This window comes from Octodon degus, unplaced genomic scaffold (genome assembly GCF_000260255.1).
Source record: "Octodon degus isolate 3935 unplaced genomic scaffold, OctDeg1.0 scaffold00005, whole genome shotgun sequence".
Lineage (NCBI taxonomy): Eukaryota > Metazoa > Chordata > Mammalia > Rodentia > Octodontidae > Octodon > Octodon degus.
Genome location: NW_004524581.1, coordinates 27,277,026 through 27,291,921, shown reverse-complemented (window position 1 = coordinate 27,291,921; position 14,896 = coordinate 27,277,026). Strand labels below are relative to the sequence as shown.

General features: G+C 38.9%; 1 protein-coding gene across 2 annotated transcripts in view; it reads right to left on the bottom strand.

The window, feature by feature from the left end:
• Positions 1-14,896, bottom strand: part of Zfand3 (zinc finger AN1-type containing 3) — a 339,956-nt gene that overhangs the window by 44,764 nt on the left and 280,296 nt on the right. Inside the window, exon 4 of one of the 2 annotated variants that reach the window (XM_004624182.3) lies at positions 12,255-12,320. The exons of the other annotated variant lie outside the window; for it this stretch is intronic. Within the exon in view, the coding sequence (XP_004624239.1) occupies positions 12,255-12,320 (66 nt within the window). The remainder of the gene's footprint in view (positions 1-12,254; positions 12,321-14,896) is intronic. 2 annotated transcript variants of the gene reach the window in all.

Below are 14,896 nucleotides of genomic sequence, written 5' to 3'. Positions count from 1 at the left end.
TAGAAATGAACAACCCTTTTGTATTTGTATACTCAAAATAAGACAGATATACAGCTCCCCTCTATTAATTCAATGACTAGAGGTTTGTTATAATAGTGTTTGAGACAGGATATCATGTCTGCATCTTGTACAATGAATAACCACTAAGACAACAACATGCAATGTATTCATTATTTAAAATGTGCCAGTAATCAGTTGTAAAACTGTCTCATTGATATTTCTCAATAAAATTATTTTTTAAAAATTAAACCATTTAAAAATATTAAAACATTTAATAACAGAAGCTACAATTTTGAGATCCTATTTTCCTTCCTTACTGAGTTCACAAACATTCTTTCCATATAACCTGAGTTCTCTGTTACTGTTTTCATGGGATGATACTATCCACATCTTTATTCACAAAAGTGACCTTCCACAATTAACTTGCTAGTTTGTCTTGTCTCAGGTAACTGTCTATAAATTAAAGGAGAAAAACCTTTTGGTCTTACCTATATTTACACCTATACCTATAACTATACCTGTATCTACATCTGCATCTCCTTCCTAATATTACCGAAATAACATTTCTGGATTTCTGCTATTAGTGAATCTTGATTGTATATTTCTTCTTTTAATATTTCCTACTCTTTTCTTTTCCTGGGTCCTTTTTCTATTTTAACAAGGACAAAATATTTCCCTATCTTTACTATAATCAACCTCAAAAAACAAAAAACTGCTGGACCCTGTCATTCCCTCCAAACATGACTATTTACTGGTTTTTAATGATGCAACTAAATCAATGATGAATGACTTTGTCTGCTATCTTTAGTCCCTTGTCAAAAGCCTCTTCGCTGATCTTAGGCTCAGTTTCCCATCACATTCTACAAACTTCTTTCAGGTTTTCCAACGTGTCTTTTGCAAGCTAAAGTAACAGGTTCCCCTCTTGTTTTCCTATTTCCTGACCCCTTCTTCTCATGCATCTTTTTTTGATTGTGTAGGCAGCTCTGCCTATGACTTACCTCTCTTTCTTTGCTGGCCCCCTAAGTTTTAGCCCCTTATTCTCCTACTGTCAGCATGCTCCGGGGGTGGGGCTGGCACAGCAGGGTAGAGATCGAACCCCCGGGCCCTACCTAAGCAGCACTTTAATTCACTAAGCTAGCTATCTGGCCGACCCTCTTCTACTGTTTCCACACCAGTCCGTCCGTCCGTCCATCTAGTATGGTCTTGCTACACAGACTGGACTCACAGTGATCCTCCTGTCTGCACTTCCTCCACGCTGGGATCATAGGCATGTGCCACCATACCCAGTTTCGGCAGCCGGCTCGGCCAGTTCAGCAAGGGGACGGCACAGCATGGATTGAACCTGGATTCTTGGGCTTGCCACGCAGAGGCTTACACTGCCAAGCTATCTCTCCCACCCCCCACTTGTCTTTCTATATTCATTCCCTTATTTGTTTGCACAGCTTTGATCAATGCTTCTAGATTGACAATTTCCAAAACAGGTCCATATTTATAATTTTCTATAGGACTATCGAAAATAATCTAAAATTTAGTGAATGAGAAGTCAAAAATGGTTTCACAATTTCCTTCCCCATTATCAGTCACATCTTTCATCCTTTAGCTGTCCAGGTTTATATTTTGTATTCTTTATTCAGCCAACTCTATGATCAGGGGTCAAATCCTGTCAATTGTTCTTTTAAAAATATCTTTATTCATTTTGCTTTTTCATTCTACTGACCACTACCCACAGAACAATCTCAGAATACGTCTGAATTGACTTTTTTTGTAAGTCAAATTTTGTTTTATATGTAAAACAAAGAATCTATTTATATCAACGCAACTGCAAGACATTTTATAGAGTGAAGGACCCTATCACATTCTCAGCTTATCTGACGTTTAATATTGAGATGATCATGCCATGTGGCGCAGGGAATTGAACACCGGTTCCTGTGCTTACCTAAACAGGTGGTTCTCCCTGAGCCCTAGGAAGTCTTCTGGTAAGTTAGTCTTGAAGACATTGCATCAAAAAGTGTATATATTTACAGCCAAAGTAACCAAAAAAATCTGAACTACCAGAAGGTCCATAAGCTCCTGGATCAGACTGGCAAACTTTTCTCAAAAGTCCTTCTTTTTCCATTTTTTTCTTTCTCAAACGTCTGGTACACACCTTATAATCTCAGCGCTTGGGAGTCTGAGGCATGAGGATTACCCTGAGCTTAAGGCCAGCCACAGCAAATTCAAGGTCAACTTAAAATACAGAGAAACTTTGTGTTACGGTTTGTGTCTAGATGTCCCTCCAAAGCCTCATGCAGTCAAGGGAGTTTTTTTTCAGAGGCAGCTGGATCTAGAGTTAGTGACTGATTCACTGCTAGTGCTGAGATTATGGGGGTGTGTGTGGCCTACATACAATGTAAGGGACAGAAGGAGTCTTGTCTCTCTCCTCTGTTTTTGCTCTCATTGCTTCTGTTGTCTTCTACCACCATGAACAGTTGCTCCTCTGCCATGCCACTCTGCCTTGGAGTCAACTGATTATGGACTGAAAACCCCACAGACTGTGAGCTAGATAAACCTTGCCTCCTCTAACCTTGAGTGTCAGGTATTTTGTTTCAACAATGAGAGAAAAGTAAATAAGATACTTTGTTTTTTTTTTAATATTTATTTTTATTTATTACATTTACTTATTGTGTGTGTGTGTGTGTGTGTGTGTGTGGCCAGCTCAGCCCACCAGGGGGCGGGGCTGGCTGGCATGTGGTGCTGGAGGACTGAACCGCGGTCCTTGTGCTTTGCCAAGCTTGTTTCAAGTAGGTGCTTTAGACCACTGAGCCATCTCTCCAGCCCAAATAAGATACTTTGTCTCAATTAAAAACAAAACAAAATCCAAAACCCAACTAAATAAAAAAGCCTACTATAATTTAGTGAAGCTGAATGATTAAAGTCAAAAAGAACTGTGTGCCTCAACTTTCTTAAGTATGAGGTGCTTATGTGCTACTTAAAAGCACTGCCAAGTCATGTTTTATATTTTCTGTTCACTAGATACACACAGCTTTATTGCTATTCTTTCTCTCACATACTCTTTTTTTCACTCTTAGTTACTTTGAGGAACTGAATCTCAAGCATTTCACTAAGCAGTTTTGGTTTTTTTTTTTTTTTTTTTAAAGAAAAGGACTACATTAGTATTATATTTTGCTCCTGATAATTGGCATAATGTTCCTTGTCTTCACTTTTGAAATCAACATAATTACATCTGTTGACCTCTTAAAAGCTAAAATTAGCTATATTCATTTCTACTTTCATTCTACTCCTTTAAGGTATAAGCCTCCAGGAGCAAGATGCATATTTATCCCTTCTCTTACACATTCTTTTTCTTTTTCTTTTTTTTAGGGAAGGGTCTATGGGGTGTTCAGGGTCTCACTACTAGATTGGACTCGTAGTGATCCGCCTGTTTACAGCCTCCCAAGAGCTGGGATCACAGGCACACGCCACCACGCTCAGTCTCTCACACATTCTTTAAGAGTCAACTACAGGACTCTGTGGTATCTTTTTTAAAAAGACTGGACTAGCTGACCAGTCTTTTCAGCTGGTCCTTTATTCCACATAAGCAACCACTTCTGAAGATGTGATCTATAACCATGACAACAGGCAATTCAGGAAGACTATGGCTTTAATCGGCCAAGATTATGAAAAATATTTCTGAGGACCCTTCATGAAGGAGATGCTCTGGAGGCAGGCAAAGTATGAGGAATAAGCACCAGCCCTCTGGCACAAGAGGAAAAGGGACTGCCTCTCTTCAGATAGATGAGCAAGCATGAAAACAGATAACACAACATCTTGAAAGCAAGCAGCAGGATGAGACAGTAAAAACCCATCAGCATACATCATCCTATCATGGCTCAGTGTCATCCCCGGCCTCCATTAGCTGTCCCTGCACTGATGCAAGTCCCAGACACTTTATCCTGCTTATAATTGCTGATGAGCAGTAATAAGGCCTCCATGGCTCAGCTCCGTCCGTTCCACTTCAGCACCCACCTATTAGGTAGTAACTTTTATTTACAGCCTGCTTGACATGCTGTGCTATTAGTACAGCAGGAACTGAGTGGGGCATGCACACATGTGTACATGTGTACACGTATACACACACACACACACACACACAGTCTCCTTAATGGGTAGTATCATTGCAAGGCTCTGATGATTTATAATGCAGCTTTGTAGCTGTTCTATCATGGTCCTCCTGGTAAGACTACTGCTTCGGTTGGGAAGGCTCCATTTCTAACATGCTCCCCTCTAACAGGCACACACACGTCATGGAGCAGCACTTGAACAGTACTCCTTAGGTCCATTGTCCACCCCAAACAGGAATCCAAAAATGTCAAAGGAGGTTACTAAATTCCTGTGATAGCCTTTTTAAAAAGTGTTGTCTTAGACATTTTGCCTCACTGGAGCAACAGAACAGCTAATTAATGGAAATTCAGGGTGCTTTTTTTCTTGATAAGAGTGCTACCTATGATAAAATAGATGACTTCACATACATACAGTAGTTGCATTCATGGATCCAACCAAACTGAATGCACAAAACACAAGAAGTTCAGCACTCAGATCTAGACTCATTACAATTCTCTTTCCTTTTTATACTAAAATATATTTATATTTTTCAAAGGCAAAAGCTACTCTTGATGAGACTGGCATCCTGGCTTGATACTCATTTTTAATCAGCCTTTTCTAAGAAAGGCTGCCCTTCTCCTGAGCAAAACCCAAACAAGGCTTTTAAAACATGCCACTGACATCAAGTCCAGCAAACCTATTACAGGCTGAACTGGCCTACAGCACAAATATAGCAACTTGTGACATGAGCCCTAAGGGAGGGTCATGAAGACTTAATTATAAGCCTCCAATGACCATTTCTGAAATCTATACATTTTGCGAAGTGTCCCCAAGCTCCTGCCTACTGAAGACTGAACCCAAAGCCTTGACACTGAACTGTACCACAATCCTTTTTGTTTGGAGATAGTCTAAGTTGCTTTTTAACTCCTCTATTATTCACATATTGAGGATCAAATCATCTGTTTATATAATGTCCTACACTACACCTTTACTCTATTCTTCCACATAAATGAGGTAGACTGAAGTTATTACAGGGAAAAACCCAAGAGAAAACGCCTAGATTATTGCCCTCCCCAGCTACATATACCACACCCAAAATATTCTGTCAGTAAACAATAACCATCACACGCCATGAGAAGACTTCGGTGAACACTGCTTTCACTGGGCAGAACATGGCAAGATGGCATCTTTCCTACTGGAGAAATTTTTTGCCAGATTTCCAAATATCTGGTATTTGTGTTGTCCCCTGCCCCTGGAATCAAATGAACTCCTTCTAGACCCAACAGATGCATGCACAAAGTAAAATATTTTTTAATACTTTTTTCCTTGCCTGACAGATTTACTGTTTTGATCTTTCTTCCATGGTTACATTAAATGGTAATAAAAATGAAAGTTTTATATCTTCCCTAATATTCTCATGATGGGAACATGCATAAGTAGGTCAAATTTCTAATTTTTTGCTTCAAATGCTGATACTGCAGACCTGAGGGAGGAGTTATACCTGAAGCACCAATAAGAAAGAAAAAGGAAAAGAAACAAGAAAAAGTGAGTAGCCCAGCTGACCTCCTAAAGCCACCTTCCTCTAAATCTCCGCAGAGCAAACAGGGACTGGAAGTTGTCTTTATAAGTCTCCTACAGTGTATTTCAATTTAATTTTTTTTTTTTTGGGGGGGGGAGCTCTGGTGCCAGAGATCGAACCACAGCCACTAAGCTTGCCTAAGCAAGTGTTTTAGATTGCTGAGCTATCTCAGCCAGCCTAACTACAGTGTATGATACTGACCATTACAATTTACAGTCACTGACTCATGTCTTTAAGACAAAATGTCCTGGTGAAAATCTTTCCATGAATACTGACTCTTCTGGGAGATAAAACACATATTTCCACATCCTTTTAATATTTACAAGGCCAACTCTGATTCAACACCACTACCCTTTAGTTTCTGAATCAATTTAAAAGATATAATATAAACCTTTTGGTAACATAACAGCAATGAACATTTCCCTTTAACTGGCTTCTGAACATTGATGTGAAAAGTATTTAGCACACCCATTTTCTCTTAACTCCCAGGTGAAAGGGGTTTCTCCTGTCTTTGTAAGAACAGACAATAATAGCACAAGCACAAAGCACCAAAAAAGTCAAGAAAAGGTTTTGGGAAAATGCAAGAACCAAAGAACAATACAAGCCTATTATAGGTCATGTCAATGTTCATCAAGCTGAAAGGAAACTAGGTGACCCAGAAGGATAAACCTGTTTAGGAAGAAAGGGAGAGGTGAAGGGAGGGAAGAAGATCACAGCCAGCAAGAAAAATGTCGAGGTGAGTTAAAATGCTTCTTACAGAGTCGAAAAATGGCACTTTCTGGAAAAACTGTCTTGACGTTCAATAGTTTCTACAACCATCTGCTTTAATCTCAAGCAGTACTACAACTCCCTTATGGTCCCAAAATGGTTAACTTTACTTACCACTCTACTAACAATACATTCTTAACATACACAAGCATTTTTAAAAATCAACATTTTTCACATTTATCTGAAAGTACTATCCACCCTGCAAGAAGAGTAAAACAATACATACAAAGGGGAGACAAGTCTGCTGACAGTCAAGTCAGAAATAACAGGACTAAATAATGAAAACACAAGTCCTGACGGGTAGTCAACTACAATGGGAGCAATTTTCTTTCTTTCATAAGCTAAAATGTCTGTCCCTCTAAACATTTTCACCCTAGGGCCAAGAGGTAGTAGACACCTTACTGGATAGTGCTGCCCCATCCCCCACCAAAGGGGGCGGCCCCCAGAATCAGAGTTCTTGGGTTCATTTCATCATTGTTCAAGGATCTGGCTAGAGAGAGATTAGTTCTCCAAGTCCACTTAAAATCAGACGTGTGCTCGGAATGTAGCTCAGTGTCAGCGGTACAACACTTGCCTAGCATATCAAAGGCCCTAGGTTTGAGCCCTAGCTCCACAACATCAATCAATCAATCAATCAATCAATCACACCAAATACAGTTCCACCCATCCATTACAGCTTAAAGTTTCAGGTGTAGAACTATCAAATCCTAACAAAAGAAAACTTTTTTTTTTACTGTAATCCTAAAAATAACACCTTAAATAAAGCCTAATGAAAGGCCACAAACAACTTTCTTACAAGGCACTTTTTTTTTTTTTTTTTTTTTAAATTTTTAGGAAAGGGTCTATGGAGTGTTCAGGGTCTCACTACTAGATCAGACTCATAGTGATCTGCCTGTTTACAGCCTCTCAAGAGCTGGGATTATAGGCATACCACCATGCCCAGCCCAGTCTCAATTGTCGTCTCAGCACGTCCCAGGGGTGGGGCCAGCATGGCAGGCCTGGGGATCGAACTCCTGGCCCCTGCACCTGCTTACAGGCTGAGGCACTTTTAGCCACAAAAAATACCCACCTAAATATCTAGACTTTCTAAATAAAATCATCCAAAGGAGATGATCACAGTTCACATTACAATGTTCTTGATCACTGTATAACATGATGATGAGAAAAGATGAAGAGCAAAGGGGATCTTCTGATCATTTACTGCCAGACAGCAAACTCTTTCCTTTATAATGAACTTATTCTTGGCAGAAATGTTGTAAGAATTAACAAAGAAATATGTGGAAAACATTCTGGGCTCTTTGAAAAAATGTAAACTCTACGAATCTGAAGGTGTGATATGCTTCAGCTCTCACTCTGGGATTTGGTAGCACTTTTCAACTCTGCTGATGTAGAGTTATTTGTGCTCAACAAAGGGAACAGGGGTGGGATGACCAGGAACAATCACACATTCCTTCACTCAATTTTTCTCTGCTTAAGTATCAAGCTGATCATAGTGCTGCTCATTTTTATGTATCTAAAAGTTACACTGACTAACTATGAATAGTTCTGTATGGCTGAATGGGGGCATCTAAAGAAATTCTTCCCCATCTAGCTCACAAGTACAAACTGACCTTTTGTTTGCCACTATAGTCACCTTCTGTAACCTCCTTCTTAGAGTTCCACATTTTTAAAACCAGTTCTTTTGAAGGTTGGAGACCAACCCACCCTACACTGTGGTCCACTTCTCTAAATTATGAAAATATCTTCTATCTGATCGAAAGAGAGTCACCTGAAATAGAAATGAAGATCTATTACTTACCCACTTGGGTCTTTACTTACTAAGCTACACTATAATGGGCCTAATGTTAATCTTTAGATTTAACTCAAAAGTACTAAAACAATGACCTAATGCCTAAAGCAGAGGTCATTAATATTTTGCTGATGCACACTCCTATCTAAAATAGAATATTTGTCTTTTATATGCATAATTTGTATATATGTATTTATTTGCTCTTTATAAACTATGTATGGATATATGCAGATATGAATCTGCAAAATAGTAATTATATGATTAGGCTGAGATAAAGAACTTCTACTAATGTTCTCCATATCTCAGAAAATATACATGTGTCCTTATCTAGAACTGCTGATTTAAAGAAATTAATTTATGCTAGCAGTCTGTACATAAATGGATGGACTGACTGGGAGGAGGTCAGTAAGATCTCATTTTTATCCCCTGCTATGGCTCCTAAGCAATGATGTAAGGTAAGGTCATTACTCACTGTAACTGTAAGGTCATTACTCACTGATCCTCTATACCTTAAGGGCCATATCTCGGAGATCCCTGAAGAAGCATCACAGAACACACATTAAAAGGCATGAATTCTACTCTTGAAGAAACTAAGGAGAAAAATGACCAGAACTCCCACTACGAGCAGCCTTGCTGACTACAGGACACAGAGGATGGTGACAAAGACCACTCGTGGGCTCAAAGCAAATCAGGAAGCTCCATCCTTGAGAGTCAGAGCCAGTGTTTAAGGCTTGCTGGCAAGCCAGCTTTAGGAGCTTTTGAGGCACCAAAACACGTTTCTTGAAAGAAAAAATACAGCAAGACAAACTTGCTAACCTTTAGTGTCCATTCTGAGAAATCGCAAACTTACTCAGCTTTCTAAGGAGATAATTTAACACTGTATTAACTGCCTTCCAAACCAAAAATTCTCATTCTTTTTCTAGTTAAGATTATGTATTCAAGGGGCCGGAGAGATGGCTCAGTGGAGTAAGTGCTTCCCTGGCAAGGGCCTGAATTCAACCCCCGGTTCCACAAAAAAAAAAAAAAAAGATTATGTATTTACCTAACAAATGTCTAGAAATTCATGACTAAGAATTTAATGACTCTTATCATTTCACTTATGTACATCTGAAGATACAACTTCTCAGTTCCTACCATAACAGTGACATGCAAGACAGAATATGGTCACCACTAATGAAACTGGGTATGCCAATGAGTGCTGGTATCCTAATTCACTCTTCCTTCTGCCTAAAATACCTACTACTGATGCATTTACAATACCATCTAATGGGTGTCTACTGTACTCACATGATCTTTAATAATTACGTTATAATAGCTTTGTGAGCTTACATATAATTGCTTTCCTTATCAGTCCTATCAGTCTTTACATTCTACTTCACCAATAAAGAAAAAATGTTGAAATGTTAACTTAATTTAAAAAAAAAAATCACACTTTGTTAGTGGCTGAAGCTGGGCTCTGAAATTAGATTTTAGACCTTGCATTTTAGAAGTACTTAACTATGCTGTATTTCCAAATACACGCTATATTTTTTCCAGACTTCAATGATGTATTTTTCTACAGTTATAGAAAAAAATAATTACAAAATATGTGAAAAGCATTAACAAAATATAGCAGAAAACAACAGGCTTTAGGATTTTCAAGAGTCATGCTCAAGTCGTGGCTCCATTACTCAGCAGTATTACATCAGAAAATACATTTAAGAGTGCCTGTTTTCTCTACCTGTAAAAGAGCATAAGCATCTTGCAGAACTGTTCTGAAGATTAAGTGAACATGCATATAAGTACATTGAATGGTGCCTGGCAGTATGGAAGCAGAGAGGGGAAAACCGATCTACCTAAAAGACAGAAACAAATACATGATATTCAGGGCAAGTTCATTCCATTTTCGACATCTACACTCAGTGTATCAGTCAGTCTCTTCCCCAAACTTCTCAAGACGACCCAATGTGCTCATGGTTCTCTTCTTGAGAGCAACCTAAACAGCTGAAAGTACATCCTCTTCTGAGGCCAGGACAAAAGAAAAAAGAATGTGTGCACTGTGACTATGAAATACCGGAGTGCTCTGAAAGTTTTCAAGCTTGTGGCTAGAGGAGGTAGGAAGCTACGTCCAACTTCCCACTGGCTAATCAAGACCATCTGTGTTACTCCAGGGCACAAATCTCTCTCATCTTCCTCTTCAGACAAATCTGGTGCATGCTCATTGGGAATAGGAGCAATGGATTTCTGTCCACACCCCTCCCACACAGCATCATTTGGAGTGAAGAGTAAAATTAAAAGCTCTTTAACAGTCACTGCTTATATGTTACTCTGAAAGTGCTGGACAGTTAGGTCTGCTTGAAGTGTTTAACACCAAATAATTAGAGGCAGCTAAATCAGGTAGAAATTAATACATATTCAGTCAGGGAGGGACTGGGCCCTCAAAGAAGTCAGCACAAAGGGACATCAGAATTGTGGCTGTAGGCAAATCTGAAGACAGCCAGATCTCAAGAAAAAGAAGCAACAACAAGGCCTCCAAGACTCCCTAAAGATCAACACTGACTTGGAATTATGCTGTAATTAGAACCATCTCATCCAGCGGTGCACAAAGACATCAGATGCACAGGCAGCTCACAGAATGTCTGGGCCCATATTCCCTTAACCTTCCCAAGAATTCCTTTGATCTTTTCGTGTGTCCTTGCTATGTAACTCATTTCCCTACTGGCTCAATATGAGCTATGCAGCTATCTTTAATCCTATAAGTTGATTACAATTTAACCCACATCACACTCCTCTTGTGATTTTTCAGTATAAATGACCTCTGACAAAGGGCCTCGTTGGCCACCCACATAGGACCTCTTTAAAAATCCAAGAGCTATTCTTTTCTTAATAAAAAAAAAAAACTTTCCTAACCACCTCCATTGGTTCACAACTTCCTTCCTTCCTTGAGGTTGTAAGACCAGGAGCTCTGTACATCTGACATCTAACAGGAATTGTACTTTTCTTATACCCGAACTCCGAGTATTGAAAGGAGTTAAGGTTTCAGTAGGAGTCATACATGGAAACAATTATGCTATTTCTGTTGAGGAGCTTGGTGGACCTTTTAAATTATGAAAAAAATTTTGACTATGACCTTTAGACAAACAATATAATTATTTGGCTCTTCCAAATATAATCCTTGAACTACTTTGAACAGCAGGTAGAAAAGGCAAATATTGTTTAAAGTAAATTAAGCTACAGGCTAAGGAACAATGGGCCTTAAGAGTTTGCTCGATCGATCAATCGATCGATCGATCCTCTCTCTCTCTCTCTCTCTCTCTCTCTCTCTCTCTCTCCGCGGTACTGGGGACTGAACTCTGGATCTTAAGTACTTTTTCTCCTGAGCTATCTCCCTGGCCCAAGGGTACTCTTTAGAGAGCTATAAGATTTATGGCTTCATGTTTAATAAAAATGTTACATGCACAAAGATTTTGGGGCAGACTCCATACATCTAAAAAAAGAATATTTCAGCACATCCCCTGACTTTATGATGACCAAAGAAAATAAATTTTCCCAAACTATAAAATACTATCATAGTTAAGTTAAAGCAATGATTTTCTGTAACCTTTCATCCTTTAAGGAATTTCTTTTTAGCAAATTCAAGATATAAGACAGCCAGGAAAATAGCTCAGTAGCATAAGCACCTGCCTGGGTAAGCACAAGGTCCAGAATTCAATTTCTGGCCTGTGTATGCATGTGAGCACATGCACACAAGATGAAAAAGACACTAGCCACATGTTACAAACTGAGACAGTCATCTGCTTTTTATGTATGTTTCATGTTAGGGTAGTAGAGAAAAAGGTGCATTTGATGTTCACTTTCTTGGGTTTAAACCGCAATGTGATTCAGTCAAACTGACCCCTAAGAACACTACACTGGCCTCTGCTCACATTCCATTCCCAATACCACACACAATATATATAATTTCCTAAGTGATGAAAGAGATCAGAGAATACCCTATGTACAATTTAAGTTCAATGACTAATTTTTGTGAAGTCAGGGAGGATGAATTCACATACATACCTGTACCACAGGACCTTTTGGTTGGTGTGACTAACGAGACATGAGCTGTGTCTGTGCATGGCCCACCTAGAACAGAAAGGCAGGCACATCAGTCACATAGCCTCTATAGCAGTACCTACTCTGACTAAAGAGAAATCTGAGGAAAGAACCAACTTGTAAATTACACGTAAGGAAAAGTAGCAGGAAAGATGGTAATGATGGGTTTCTTCTAAGGATCTAATTTTGGTTCAGCAATTTAGTCTACGGAGATCCAGAATATTTTTTACACTATACCATAATTTTCATAAAAACTATCATACAATTAAGGAGTTAAAAGGCAAAATAATTAATTAGAATTTTGGGGCAATGAGTTCTTCCACAAAGTAAAAAATAAGAATAGTCCTTATTCTGATCTCAGTGGCCACTCTACCTTTCAATTTATCATAACACTATCTCCGAAGGAATAACAAACTGCTTGTCAGAAGAAACAATGATCATATTAGTATACAAAGAAAGCACTGATGGCAAAGCAAGAGAGAAAACATGGCTACGTGGCATGGCTGTACATAACCAATGGGAAGACTTCATATCACTAATGTTACTGAAAAGGAAGAAAAGTGAAAGAGCTCTAAGTACTGTTCTAGACATCCCATGTCTAGCTCGCTCTTTTATACATCAATAGTGGGCACAAGATGACACAGCAATGATTTTCAAGGGAAGAAAACCCAGGTAAGCATGCTGCTAGCTTCAAAGACTACTTAGCAAATGTCTACTCTTTGTTGCCATGATTAATCCCACAATCACCCACTTATAATCTTACTAGGAAAAAAAAATTTATATACTTATTAGCAAAAAGCAATATATGACAGTAATAAATGGCTAGATGGAAAATGATCAAGAGCTAAAGGACATAGGACAGGTAATAAACACTATACGTAATGAAGAAGAAAAGAAGGCTGTTCGTTGGTTGGTACTGCCTCGAAATGTAAGAATTTGAAAATGGAGCAAGAAACAGGGAAGTTTAGAAAGGCCAGAGAACAGGGTATTTCAATTGAATGTTTTCTGCAATGACATTCACTAGCTACTACGACTCCAGAGGTTCCAACAGGCAATTATGCATGAAAATAGACAACATGAACAGATAACAAGCCACATACAAACCTAACACAGAACCCACACACTTAGTCTCCCCTAGGCACTGGCTTTTACAGCTCCATAAAATGCTATATTTTCTGCTTCCATGTTATTATGGGGATGTGCTGAGGATTGAACTCAGGGCTTCCTGCTTGCTAGGCAAGCTCTGCACTGCTGAACTATATCCCTGTCCTTCATGAAAGGTTTTTATTTTGTTCTTATTTTTGGGACATTACAGACTTTATAGAAGATGCAGTTTAGCCAGGGCAGGTGTGGTGGCACATGTCTGTAATTACAGCACTTGGAAGGCTGATGCAGGAGGACCATAATGAGTTCAAGACCAGCCTGGGCTACATACTGAGTTCAAAGCCAGGCTGAATGGCACAGAGAGACCTCCCCTCTTCACAGATATATGTTAAGCCCTGAGTCTTACTGAATGATCTTGAATAAGTAAACAGTCTCTTCAAAAAAGAATGGGAATAGTAACACTACCAATATGCCAGAGGGTCCATCGATCACGCATACAAAAGTTTCATAAACTGTTAACTTTTACGTAGAATGTTTTTGCTTTTCCACCAATTTTGTATTTCCAAAAATTAACACATATTTTTTAACTGCTCTTGGGTCACAACTATGTGGTCAGTGGGTCCTTAACAACACTTATTAAATGACGGCTGCGAAGTATTTGGTTTAACTAGGAAAGTGAGCTACATTTTAAAAGAGGTTTTAATAGAGGCACAACATAAAAGGGATCAAATACAAATTGGGTATTTGAAGAAGCCTAGAACCAGAACAGTGTCAGACTTCAGAGCTGAATTTTTTAATATTTACATATACATAGTAAGGTACCATGGGAATAGGACCTAAGACTAAACATAAAATTCATTTATTCTTTATATACACATAGCTTAAAGATAATTTTACACAGCATTTTTAGTGTGCTTAAATCACATGAGGATGGTATAGAATGTTACACTTGTGGAAGCATCACAAGGTTCAGAAGTTTTTAATTTTGCAGCATTTTGATGTTTGGGATTAGAAAAATTCAACCAGTGGTAGAATGAACTGCACAAATCTTAGCATCCAAGTGATCCCTCTCTCCTCTCTCCTCTCCCCTCCCCCCATGACCCTTGGATAAAACTGTTAAAATATTTCCTAAACCCAGAAAGTACTGGGAATGACCTAAAATACAGATTCCCAGGCTGTGGGTCTGGAAATTTTGATGCAACCAGTTAAAAGAGGGCACAAGAGATTACAGTACATTTCCATCTTTTTAAAAAAAAAAAAAAAAAACAACTAGAAATCAAACTCAGGACCTTGCACCTGCCAGGCAGGCCCTCATGCCGCTGACCTACATCCCTGGCCCCTACAACATTTCTAAACCAGCTACACACTGTAAATATCAACAGTTGTGTTAGCCCCTGCTATCTGATAACATTTTCTATAAACTCTAGCTCAGTATCTGGACAGATCACTGAGTTCCTGCCCAGAGACAAAAGTCAACTACACACAGCACAAGTCTGTGATAG